Below are 12,474 nucleotides of genomic sequence, written 5' to 3'. Positions count from 1 at the left end.
GAAAAATAAAAAATTAAATAACCCCTTCTGAGTAACAAATATCATCTCTGGCGTGCTGAGTATTTTTCGGTTCAGTTTTCAACAGCTCGTGTGTGCGTGATCATGCATTTTTATTAAGAGTTCCATCGAGCAAATCCGATCAAGAAACGGGAATTAACGTTTGCCCGGTTTGCCGTTTTGACATGTGGCGCCATCTTTTCGCCTATTGCTACTTGGCAATCCGACGGCCATGTTTTTTACACAAGTTAGTGAGTCGAACTTGACCGTCTGTCTGCGGAGTGACAGTGCTAGTTGCAGCAACTTATACTAAATGATAACAAAATTCCAATCATTCAGTATAAGCTACTGCTACTAGGTCTATAGCTCTATTATCTGTAAAATTCAAACATCGAACTGTTAGGTAGAGTTGTAGATAAACCTTTGAATTAGAAGTCCACATTTTGAAATCTAGCCTCTGAAATGTGTTATTGATAAACTACTAAATGATCGAACGCAAATTACTAAATGATGATAATATATATGTTCTCTGTATGTATGTAGAATCACGAGCGCGCGTCAAACGGAGAAGCTGCAAAAATGTATTCGCATGGATGACTATCTACTAAAATTATGTCTTTCTCTGAATCGTGATCTTGTGATTCTACTACCGACGGAAAACAATCTGCCAAGTTGTGACTTAAGAGCTACTTTCATTGATGGTAGCCAATCGTTAGTAGGGGAAATTACGGCTTTATCAGGTTTTGTTCTATTATTGTCAGGGGGTTTTCTGTAACTAATTATGCTCAAATTTCATAAAATTTTGCCAACAAAAACCCCCTGACAATAGAACAAAACCTGCCAAAGCCGTCATTCCGCCTACTTCATTCAAGAAAATTTAATCTGCTGCTAATGTTAATGACGATGACCGCGCGACCCACACCATCGCCGGGAATAAAATTCTGTTCTTTGCAACATCTCGAACGAAATGGCTCGCGCGCGCGGAAGAGCTGCTTTCTTGTAATCAATAAAGTTGAACCTGTAGCCACGCCCCTTTGGTGAGTGTATGACGGTTACACAATATTTGCAGTCATACCGGACAACAAAGAGGCGGGACTAATGAGCCATCTTTATTGATTGTAAGAAAACTGCTCTCCCGCGCGCGCGTGGCCCATTCCAGTTCGAGACAGCAGCACGTACGGACGTGTTTTTTGTTCGCGCATTTTGACGTTAACTACGTCTAAGGGGAAGCCTCGGATACAGGGTGCAAAATGAAAATTTCCAAATTGGGGACCGTCACGAAATCATGTAAGATTTCAAACGGTAATGACGACTTTATCTTTCGACGGATTTGGAGATTTTGTTATTAATAGATTCGGAAACTTTCCACCAATTTGCTAATTGTATTAAAACTATTCATTATCAACGTTATACTATTGAAAATGTTATTTCTTTCCAAACCGGGTGATCCCGTTCATAAATCCGCAGCACGGACATCAGATTGCAGTAAGGTACGGGCCTTTTGATCCACTTCTTCGTTTTTCCTGTGTACAAAAAGCCCCGTGTTTCGCGTGCGCGCGTCATTTTCATTCGGATTTCATGGAAAGCGGACCAAGGCGTCCAGAAGCGGTCCTAGCGACAACGACTGTGGTGGTGCGGATGAAAAATTTTCTTTCGATAGTGGTCGCGGTCGTGGCAACAGCAGTACATCTTTACATCCGTGTTACAAGCAGCATTTTTGGATCTGGTTTTTGGCGTGCGTAGAGCCGAATAATCAGATGGCTGTCGCGCAGTCCAGTAGTTGTTGTTGGTGAGGCACATAACTGGGAATGAATCGGATCTTTTCAGAACCACCATTATGTTTGGGAGGAAGGTTAAGTTGAAATAATTTGTCTATAGTGCAACCGTTAGGAACTAGAAAATTTTTCAGAGAAATATTCTAGCGTGATTCTGAGCTCAATTATATGATGTTTGTCTAGCACTTAACCACTCTTCTTGCTGTGGACTCAATTTTGAACAATGATTCAGTGATTGATAAGTGATTGAGAAAGTTGATATAAGACCTTTTTTCATAGAACAAAGCATAATTGTTTGGTATCGGTAGCGGAATCATAGCATTACTGCCGGTCCGAGCGCGCGTCAGAAGGAGAAGCTGCAAATATGTATTCGCATGGATGGAAATAAAACCTTAAACAAGTAGCAGGCTACCTACTAGAATTATAATCTTGATGAGAAATTTCACTTGACTGTTACTGCTGCCATCATCAAGCAATTAAGTTTTACTTCGAACAAAATTCAGCTCGCCTCAAGTTGTGACTTAAGAGCTACTTTCTCTGATGGTAGCCAATCATTAGTACTTCAGACAAGAAAATTTAATCTGAGAGCGAACGACCGCATGAACCACACCATCGATAAGAATGAAATTTCCGGTAGCAGCTCCGCCGAAGCCGATGGTGGGACTACGATCTGCTTTTCGTGACATCTCGAACGAAATGGCTCGCGCGCGCGGAAGAGCTGCTTTCTTGTAATCAATAAAGTTAAACCTGTAGTCACGCCTCTTTAGTAAGTGTGTGACGGGTACACAATATTTGCAGTCATATCGGACAACAAAGAGACGGGACTAATGGGCCATCACAGAGAAACAGACGTCTCACTTAGAACAAAATGCAATCAAAATCATCGTCACGAAAACATTACCGCTCAATGCTAAAAGCACTGTAGGTGGGCAAGCGGCAACCAGGTGGCGGTAGTGAGCAAACGTCAAACACAAGCAAAACCGATTGAAGCGCCATCGGTGGCCGATCGACCACCTACAAAAAATTGAATCCACCGTTAAAAAGATGAACGATGATACATGCGTAAAGTGAGACGTCTGTTTCTCTGTGGGGCCATCTTTATTGATTATAAGAAAACTGCTTTCCACCGCGCGCGTGGCATTTCATTTGAAATATCGCGGAGAGCGGTCCCAGCATCGGTAGAGATGTCGCAAATTAATCGATTACTTCGATTAATCGATTATTTGTTGTGATAATCGATTAATATTTAAATCGATTACTTCCCAACGATTAACCGATTCAAGAATCGAGAGTAATCGATTAATCGGGATTTTACGACAACTATTAGATTTCGATTACTTCAATTAATCGATTCATCGTTATGATAATCGATTAATTTTGATTCGATTACTACTCAACGATTAATCGATTCAATAATCGTCAAGAATCGAGAGTAATCGATTAGTTACTAATCAATTAATCGCGATTTTACGACATCTTTAAGCATCGGCGGAGTTGCTGAGCAAATTTTATTCCAAATACATATAGGATATTGGAAAAATCGGTTCTTCTCAGGGCTTCCATTCTATACAAAGGAAGATTGAGGCGAGGCGAACTTTTTTCAAAGTACAAATTAACCGCTTGGAGACGCCATAAAGTTGCCTGGCGTCCGTAGCAGAATCACGAGCGCGCGTCGGAGGGAGATGCTTAATTCTTTCAAGATTCTTATTTGGTTTTGTTATTCCAGCCTATGGCGTGGGTCGTGTGGTCGTTAGTGATTCGAAATATGCATTATTGGGAATTAATCGATTCTTCTCATGGACACCATTTTAAACATAGGAAGGTTTAGGCGAGACGAATTTGTTCAAAGTACGACGTCGTAGCAGAATTACGTTGCCGTTCGTAGCAGAATAACGAGCGCGTATTGTAGAGAGCTGCTGCAAATATGTATTCTTGCACTGGCACTAGATTCTTCATTTCACCAAACTGTTTTACGTAGTTTACGTCGGGCGGTCGTGTCTTGTACACAACCCTTATGATTTTTTGTATTTTGGTAAGTTCTTATATAGAATTGTGAGTATAATATAATATAATATCCGCTGATTCAGTGATTAGGTGAAAGTAACACTAACAGTAGCTCAAAATGTTGATTAGCTTATACAATATAGACACACGTCAATCTTGCCTATTAACAGCGTAATGCTACTCCTGGATCATGAAGCAAAGTAAATTGTACATATGTAAACAATCATGTGCTTTTTGAAATGTAGAGAAGGTTCAGGTTGACCGACAAAGCATTAAATTAAAATCGCGGATTTTTTTGGATAAAATTACAACAAACTAACAAGTCTAGTTACTGAACACAATTTATAAATATTTAAACGTACTTAAAAGTGTGGCAATAAACATGATTTTTTTCCTATAGGATTCAGGTGTCGAAAAGCAAAAGCTTCACTGCACAAACCGTTAGAAATCGGCGAAATGTTGGATTCATCATTATTGATTTGCACATATAACATACTCTAATATCGTAATCAATAGTTGTGGTCTTGTGGTTGTTTAGAATACAGTTTTCAATTTCGAAAATCATTATCATTGAAGGAAGACTTCAAATTATTTCGATTTCTTCAGAATGTTTTCCTTGTGTGATCGTTTAAATCTCTCCAGGCATAATCAACAGTTCACACATGCCAATCACCAAGACTTACCGTGGTAACTCAGCGAAATTTTGCATTTTGATCCACCGAAATTCACTTCCAAAACATAAAATAATATCACTATGTTGTACAGACAACGAGAAGAAGCGCTTGATGCAACTGAATATAAATCATCGAACAAGTGGCAACATGAAAACAAAAGTCACTCACTTTTTGGCGCGTTTTTTCCTCCCCTCTGTGCTGTCAAGTTTTGGCATTCGCCGTATCGAGTAAATACTGTATACGATATATCGTTATCATACGACGAGTGCGTTGAATGCTGGCAGTGTCGATGAAGTGGGATTGAATACAAACCAAACCAAGGTTGCAGTCTTTAAATTTCAAATTGGATTTTTATATCCATGTGGGACAGCCACGGAGCTAGTTTACTTTTGTATTCAGAAAATTGACAAATGAAAATGATTTTCATTTGGGATGTAAGATATGGTAAGAGAATGTAATAGAAACCCTTGGCCTAAAAGCAGCCACGCAAAAAAAAACATACGTTAACAATTCCCTGCGGTATTTTTGCCTTTACCGTGCGATAGATAGAATGTCGGTGCCTTAGAAAATCTATTATTACCGTTAATATCAAAATCCGTTCATCCTTAAAGTCTTCACAAGTATATAATTGCGTGAATTTCAGAAAAATATATTAAGCTCTTTTTAGTGGAATGTATTAAACCGTCTAAGACGAATTAAGTACTGTCCATTTAATTCCATATTAATTCCTAATTAACTGGTGGAATTAAATGGACAGTGCGTGAATTTGTTTTGTTTTTGAACCCATTCAGTCACGTTTTATTTTAATTTTAAAGCACAACATGTGATCATAGTGATATAAATTACACGGATCGCTTTTGCGAATACGTTTTGAACAATTTACAGAAGTATTTTAGTCGTTTAGTGACTATCGTAGTCCTATCGGCCTATCCCTATCGATGAAAAGCAAAAATGGCAAAAGTGAGTTCTCTTCGTCTGCTTCTCTTTTAAATAAAAGTGACAAGCAGAGGATTTGTTTGGGGTGTATCAAAAAAAGGCAACAGAGAAAGATCCTATCCTCACCAGCAAAAGGTGTTTCGAGCAGTTACGACAGCGACAATCTTTATTAGCATTAGCATTAGCATTGAGCAATTCGCACAAATTCGTAGGTGGTACAAGCCAAGACTATTGTATGAGAGTAGCATCACTTTCATCCGTTACCACAGAAATTGATTTGGGACTAATCACTATCTCTTAGATGGAAGCAATGCACTCTCCAACAGTCGAGATCTGTCCTGGCCACGTCCTTGCGAATGCTGAGGAAGGGGAAGGATGGTTTGTTGGACACCTACTTAAGAAAGATGCAGAGAACTCTACGACCTCTCATAGGTGCCACGGGAGGTTTTGGGATTGTGTGAAAGGTTATAACAGTAGGAATCGTTTTGGTAGAACGTGAAACACAGAAAGAACTAAGATAGAAATACAAAGTAGGAAAGGGACAAGCCTGGAATTGAACCCACGACCTCCTGCTTATAAGGCAGAAGCGGTAGCCACTAGACCACCGAGCTCGTCTAGTTACGACAGCGACAATCTTTATCTGTACTTTATAACATCGTTTGGTATATATCCTCAGCAAGCAAGTTTTCATTGTTTTCTATCGCTTTCAGTTGGTCTATGTCACCATTATAGAGAAAGTGTTTGAAATATAGTTTCATTTATATGTCCTGGCTACTTTTCTACTACGACGATCATTGTCCCAATATGTTTCAGGTTGAGACAATCACTTGTTGCAGGCTTAGTTTATCCTGACATTTACAAATGGGACTAAGTTGTTGACATTGGCTTTGTTTCAATTTTATAAAACTGTATACATTCGCTGGTTCTGGTACATAATAGCTGTACGAATTTAGATTCCATTTGGAGTCCATCGAATCCACCAATTTTGGGCATCATTGCTGATATTACCGTTATGCAAAACAAGGTTGCTTTACTGAGTGGAATGGTCAAACAAAGTAATGGTTTTCTGGCATTCAATTATGCTTATTAGGACTAATCGAACTTACGCTCTATTTCGGGGAAAGTATTTTGCGCACGACTACTTGCTAGTATTAATTACGTATATACAACACGATTACGTCTTAAAATGAATCGAGCGCAAAAATCGAGGCCACAGTAGACGTAATGCATATAATCCGCACGGCCTAAAATTGCAATTTATCTGCGCTAATCGCTATCAGAAATAATTTCCAGAAATTATTACTGTTTGACAATTGGCGTAATTGAATTTGGCAATGCCACACATCATTTGCCTTCATTTTCACTCCTAAGTCCTTGCATCGGTGCACTGATGGGTGGAATCGCCGGGGTGTCGAATTCTCGATTTAAATCGCTTCGCCTGATGGCTAACGGCCAACAAACATCATCGTGTCGATATCATCGCCCGGAATCAGCGTGATTTGTTAACTCCAATCGATGCGGGACTGAAAATTGACCTCGAAGGCCTGTTGATGGTAAAGTATCGTCATTTGAAATTTTAGAATAAGTTGATAGAAAAGCCAGATTAATCCTCATCAAAGTGATGGGGCCTTTTTCGAGCATTATAAAATCTGATAAAATAAGCTCATTAGACAGGTGCACATAGAACTTCGAGGATAAATATCCCAATATTTCCGTTCCCTCTGTCTTTTTTTTGTTTTGAAATTTTTGTTTAATAAAGTACTATTTTCGACAGATTCTTCCAATAAACAAGATGTCAACTTGCTTTCTATTTGTTTTTATAGGATGTTAATGTGAAAAAAGAAAGTTGTTTTATTGTTATATATCAATATTTTTTATACTTATTCCAAAAATACAAGATCCTATATCTTATTATTCTTGAACGGTTTGCTTTTTATGCCGAATCACGACTGTTCAGAATTGAACAATAAAAAAATTAACATGAATAATGATTTCCTTAAGTTCAATAAAGAATATTTTGGTTCATCAACTTCTGCTATGTTAAATCACTGTTTTCTAATCGCATTGAGCTCAAGTCTGATGGGCCATTAGCAGCAAGTACGCTCATTTGTAGTTTTCCCAAACGATCGGAATTAAAATATTTTGCGAATTTCTTCCATGCTAAATGTGTCTCATCGACAGCCGGAATTAAGGTGATTATAGAATGAAGCCTGTGGTGAATTTCAAATTCACCACACGTTTATCTACATACATTTCCAAAAGCCCAAATCTGGCGTAATAGTTTTCGTACAGCGCCGAAACTCAAATTATGATTGTTCAGCATAACTAAGCAAACGATCTACCATTATTTCAGCTTCATACGCGTTATGGATCTTTCATCTCGTGCTCTTGAAAAAAAATATTGGAAAAGCACGTGGTTTACAAAATGGCCGATTTCTGGCTTCATTCTATAATCACCTTAAGTCAACGGTGTTTGCACCTTGTCATCCTCATTCTAAATGGATAGGAGAATATTAATCCATGTCACCAGCAACTAGAAGCGCCGCCCAAGTAGCCGCTCGCAAAAGACTCGCTGGATTTGAACGACCGGATTGGTTTCTTGCCGCATTGAAGATGACAACGATGACAGCCGACGATGCAACGGACAAGAGACAGATAGGTATATCAATTGGTAAAAATAGCATAATATTCGCTTACCATTAGAATTCGCGGGAAAACGTGGAACAAAACGCATTATTCAAGCTTTAAGTACATATTTACCTTCATCAAACGAATTATTGGTAACAATCATGGAATCTTGTGGCCACTAACCCTAGAATAGAAGACGTTCAATACATACATACATTCATACATACAAGCAAGAAAGGAAAAACTACAATCTTCAATTTGAGATGGTAAGTTGCAATTCTTGATATTTACACCAGGTTCTTATATTATCAAAATGTGGACATTAACGACAATCTACTGTGGTTTGGTTACATGGTTATATACTTATGAACAGATGTGTACGTACAAAACAGCTCTTTCATTAACTTATGAGAAATATCCAACACGGGCTCATCAACAAGGACCACTTTGATGTGTTACGAAACAACAATGCACGATGGGTCTCGCCGGGAAATTAGGAGGAAAAAAATATTTTCACCTTGAAGATATATTTTAGGAACTAAATGTCTTCAGCAAAGTCAAAGCTTATTATTTAAGCTTTATTTTGAGGTTTGTTACAATAGGGTGGTCACACCACATTTTGAGATAAAATTTATAACTTCTATATTTCTAGTTTTAACACTGTACGATGTTCTAGAAAGTTGGTCCTTAATTAATTTTGAGGCACTTTGCTGAAGAGATCATTGTTGTACGTCGTTTCTAACATTTGTTATGGTAATTTCAAATAACAATGTTAGGGTGATCCCCCCAAAAAATCAATATTTTGATTGTAACTTTTTATTTAAAATTTTTATCGAAAGACGTCTTCTACAAAGTTTCAGAGCATAAAAATTGCACGTTTTCGTTAGACAACCGAGTGAATACATTGGTGGATTGCAGAGATATCACTGTTTTTCTTGAAAAAAATCGCCATTTTTAAATGCCTGTATTTTTGAATGGGGAAAAAAGGGGGATCCATTTCTCCATGGCTTAGACAAAAGAAGGACTTATTATTGCTCTGCATATAATTTGAGAATTTTTTTTTTGAGGTGAATTTGAGGTTTTTTCATCATTTAAAAACTTCAACTGGAAAATTTTCCTAGATTTTCGTAGGAAGATCTCCTCAATTTAGGGATGTGGAAATTTTGGTCAGCGGCATACAGATGTAGATATATCTGCAGTGGCGGCACACGCCTCTATTCCTGAGTTTGGGAGGAATATTCGGTTTTACAACATTTCTAGAACTAATCATTTTGATTTCCTCGTATAAAAAGCCTTTCAAAAAACCTAAAATTTCCCGAAATTCCCCAGTTTCCAAATATGCAGAGCAATCCTTAGCCCTTTCTCTGTCTAACCCAGAGAGAAATGGATACCCCTTTTGCCCCATTCAAAAATACAGTCTTTAGAAAATGGCGGATTTTTTCAAGAAAAACAGCGATATCTCTGCAACCCACCAATTTAATAACTCGGTTGTGTAACTAAAGTATGCATTTTTATGCTCTCAAACTTTGTACAAGATGTCACTTCGATAAAAATTAAAACTAATAAAATACAATCGAAATATTGATTTTTGGGGCCACCTTAACATTATTATTTGAAATAATTATAATAAATGGTACAAACGAACTTAGGGCAGGGGATACCTTCACTGACTTTTTAAAAAACTTTTTATTACAAGAAACACTAACTTTATTTACTACACTACTTGCACTGACCAGAGCACTGATGAAAAAGAGGCCGAGCCACGCTGTTGCTGGCAGTTTTATAATATAAAACTGCTGACTCGGCGATTGTTCCGGCACCTTCGCTGATTGGTGCATACACGTGGCGTGATGCACCGTACGATTCGCTAACGGCTCCCCTTCCAGTTGGAAGCCGCCCTCGGGTTCCTTCTATAGCTGCGGAAGAAGCGGGATGCTTCTCGACTCGGGATGCTCCTCGGATGGATTATTTCGCTTTATCTCCTCTGGTGTGTTCGATGCGAAGAGTGTTTTCAAAATGTAGAATTTAAATGTCATGGCTATGGCTGTTCCCAATATGATGATCAGTAGCGTTGTCGCTGTTGCGGAGGTTATCCACCCGTAGATATCTAGTTTCCAATGTATGTTTTCTGCTGTTAGGTTTAGGAGTTCTATGTGGTTGCGATGCTCTAAATGCAGTTCCTGTAAATGTGCCAATGGAATATGGTTTATGATTTTGGTCGGATTTACCTTAATTCCAGTTATTGGTGTGAAGGGTGGTATCTCCACGTTAGTACTGGAATATTCGACGTCATCCAGTTTTAAAGTACAGTGTGAATGCTGAATGAGATTTGGACCACTGAGGGACCTGGTAGCTGAACAGTTGGATGTCAAAGTTATATTGTGTCCGTGGATTACAATATTGCCATCGTTAATCTTCCGTATAATTTTACCTCCATAAATACGTTCTATAGGGCAATCAGCTGTTTTTCCGGAGATTAACTTTTGCATACACTCTGTGAGTGGTTCCAAACTGCTACTGGAACATACAAAGAGAGCTCTGAGCTTGATACATGGGACATGCGAGATGAGTGGAATTTGTCCTTTCAGATAAAATGGTGCTGGTACATGAATGCGGTAACCATCTTCAATTACTGCTTCGACAAAGTTGAGCGTATATAATGCTCCTTCGATTTGGGGTATTTTGAGTACGTAGATGATGTTATCTTTGTTGAACATTGCGTAAGAGCTTGCAATATTCAGAATGCTGTCCACCGAGTTAAGTCCAAAGTCGTTGTTGCGAAGGATTCGTTGAATGGCTTCTAATTCTCCTCCTTGGATGATGCGGCTACTTGGTATGCTACGTCTGGCCAGTGTAAGAGATTCCTCGACGACTTCTAAATAATATAATAGTTCATCTAATTTGAATACAAAATTGAGTGAATCGAAACTTTTGAATGTAACGTTTTCTAACTTCTGCGCATTATCTATCAGAAAATTGAAAGTGTTTGTAAGATTCTTCATTCGGTTTTCAAATAAATGATTAATGTGTACCTGATTATTGTTTGCGACTATTAAGGAATTTATAGAGCTATTGATAACTTTCAAATCTTCCGCATCAGGACTCCCTGATACGTATTTCCAAGCCCTACCGAGTGATTCCCATCTCTTGAATCTATTCTGAGGCGTAATTCTATCGAATGTCAGATTGATTTTGTCTATCTTTTCCTAATAACTTGTTCGAAAAGCGAATCGGTTAGATCAAAACTGTTAACTGCATAATTGGACAAATCTATAGCTTCCTTGACATCTGTCAAATTTATAGGATGTATTATTCTGACGTAGTTGTTGCTAATCCTGGCTTGTCCTAGAGGTATGATTGCTAGAGGGTTGTGGGTCAGATCGTATATACGGATGTCTGTCCAAGCCGTTGATGTCCAGAGAAGAAGGACACATAGTCTGAAAAGGAGTCATGAGAGTAACGTCTCGTAAGTTAAATTATATTTTTAAGTTTTTCTTATGGATTTTTATATCTGTAGTGTCGGTAATTGTTTTATCGTTTTGTTCCTTTATTTCGACTAATCTGTACCTATGACCGTATGGGGATGGTTTGGCCTTTGTTTTAGCAAGAATTTCCCTAGTTCTTATGCCCTGATACCCTTTGTCTGTTTCTACTATTTTTGCATTTTGTCTATCAGCTTCTCTAGCAATATTGTCTTTGGCGGTTTGTATAATGTGTTGTTTTGTCATGTTAATATCCTTTAAATCCAGCGACGTGGAGTTCCCAAATATTATTTGTCTTGGTGTCAAGTTTGTTGTCGAGTGCTTGGCATCATTGTATAAAGCTGTTATTAAAGATAGTCCTTGATAGAGGGTCAGATTGATAATTTTGCGTCGGTTCGCTAAATACATTTCTAAAAGAGTGTTGTGGAACCTTTCGATGATGCCATTACTATTGCTGCTACTGGCATAGTGAACGGCAACACCGTTTTCTTCAAGAATGTTCTGAAATTTTGACTTCGAAATGAAGTAGCTTGATCACAGGTGATCGATTTAGGTATCCCGAAAGTTTTAAAATATTTGATAAGGGTTTCGGATAGTTCCTCGCTGGTTTCGTTGCAGATTTTGTAGATTTGGGCAAATTTGGAAAAAGAATCAACGATTGTTAAGAACTTCTCTCCTTCTTTAATATAAACGTCTATGAAAATATTCTCCAACGGTTTATCATATGTTCTTCTCGTGATGGGAATTTTGAATGGATGCCTTTCATATTTAGCAAATTTACAATCCTGGCATTCCTCCGCGAAAGTCTTAACAATCGATAACATCTCTGGGAAAAATACTGACTGACGAACTTCTTCGTAATTAAGCTTCCAATTTCTATGGTTGAGATTATGGGTTTTACGAACAAATTCATCTTGGTCTCTTTTGAAATTAAATCTGGTAACTTGAGGTTGCAGAATTGGATTCTCATCCCTTTGA

General features: G+C 38.2%; 2 protein-coding genes across 3 annotated transcripts in view; both read right to left on the bottom strand.

The window, feature by feature from the left end:
- The window catches only part of LOC134205123 (C-1-tetrahydrofolate synthase, cytoplasmic), an 81,316-nt gene extending 76,706 nt beyond the window's left edge, over nucleotides 1-4,610 (bottom strand). Inside the window, exon 1 of one of the 2 annotated variants that reach the window (XM_062680066.1) lies at nucleotides 4,460-4,610. In XM_062680066.1, the coding sequence (XP_062536050.1) occupies nucleotides 4,460-4,485 (26 nt within the window). In that variant the 5' untranslated portion in view covers nucleotides 4,486-4,610. The remainder of the gene's footprint in view (nucleotides 1-4,459) is intronic. The other variant, XM_062680067.1, reaches the window with a different exon arrangement.
- A 5,091-nt stretch (nucleotides 4,611-9,701) lies between these two features.
- LOC134206331 (uncharacterized) lies at nucleotides 9,702-11,205 on the bottom strand. The gene has a single exon (XM_062682031.1). It carries the CDS (start codon nucleotides 11,014-11,016, stop codon nucleotides 9,925-9,927), a length of 1,092 nt encoding a protein of 363 aa, XP_062538015.1. The 5' UTR covers nucleotides 11,017-11,205; the 3' UTR covers nucleotides 9,702-9,924.
- Nucleotides 11,206-12,474: the final 1,269 nt, after the last annotated feature.

Source organism: Armigeres subalbatus, chromosome 1, assembly GCF_024139115.2.
Source record: "Armigeres subalbatus isolate Guangzhou_Male chromosome 1, GZ_Asu_2, whole genome shotgun sequence".
Lineage (NCBI taxonomy): Eukaryota > Metazoa > Arthropoda > Insecta > Diptera > Culicidae > Armigeres > Armigeres subalbatus.
Note: the sequence above shows the minus strand (reverse complement) of the source record. Positions and strands in the feature narration are given on the sequence as shown.

Bases quoted from the DNA above. Each gene is read 5' to 3' on its own strand.
- LOC134206331 (XM_062682031.1), bottom strand. From the start codon at position 11,016: ATGAAGAATCTTACAAACACTTTCAATTTTCTGATAGATAATGCGCAG.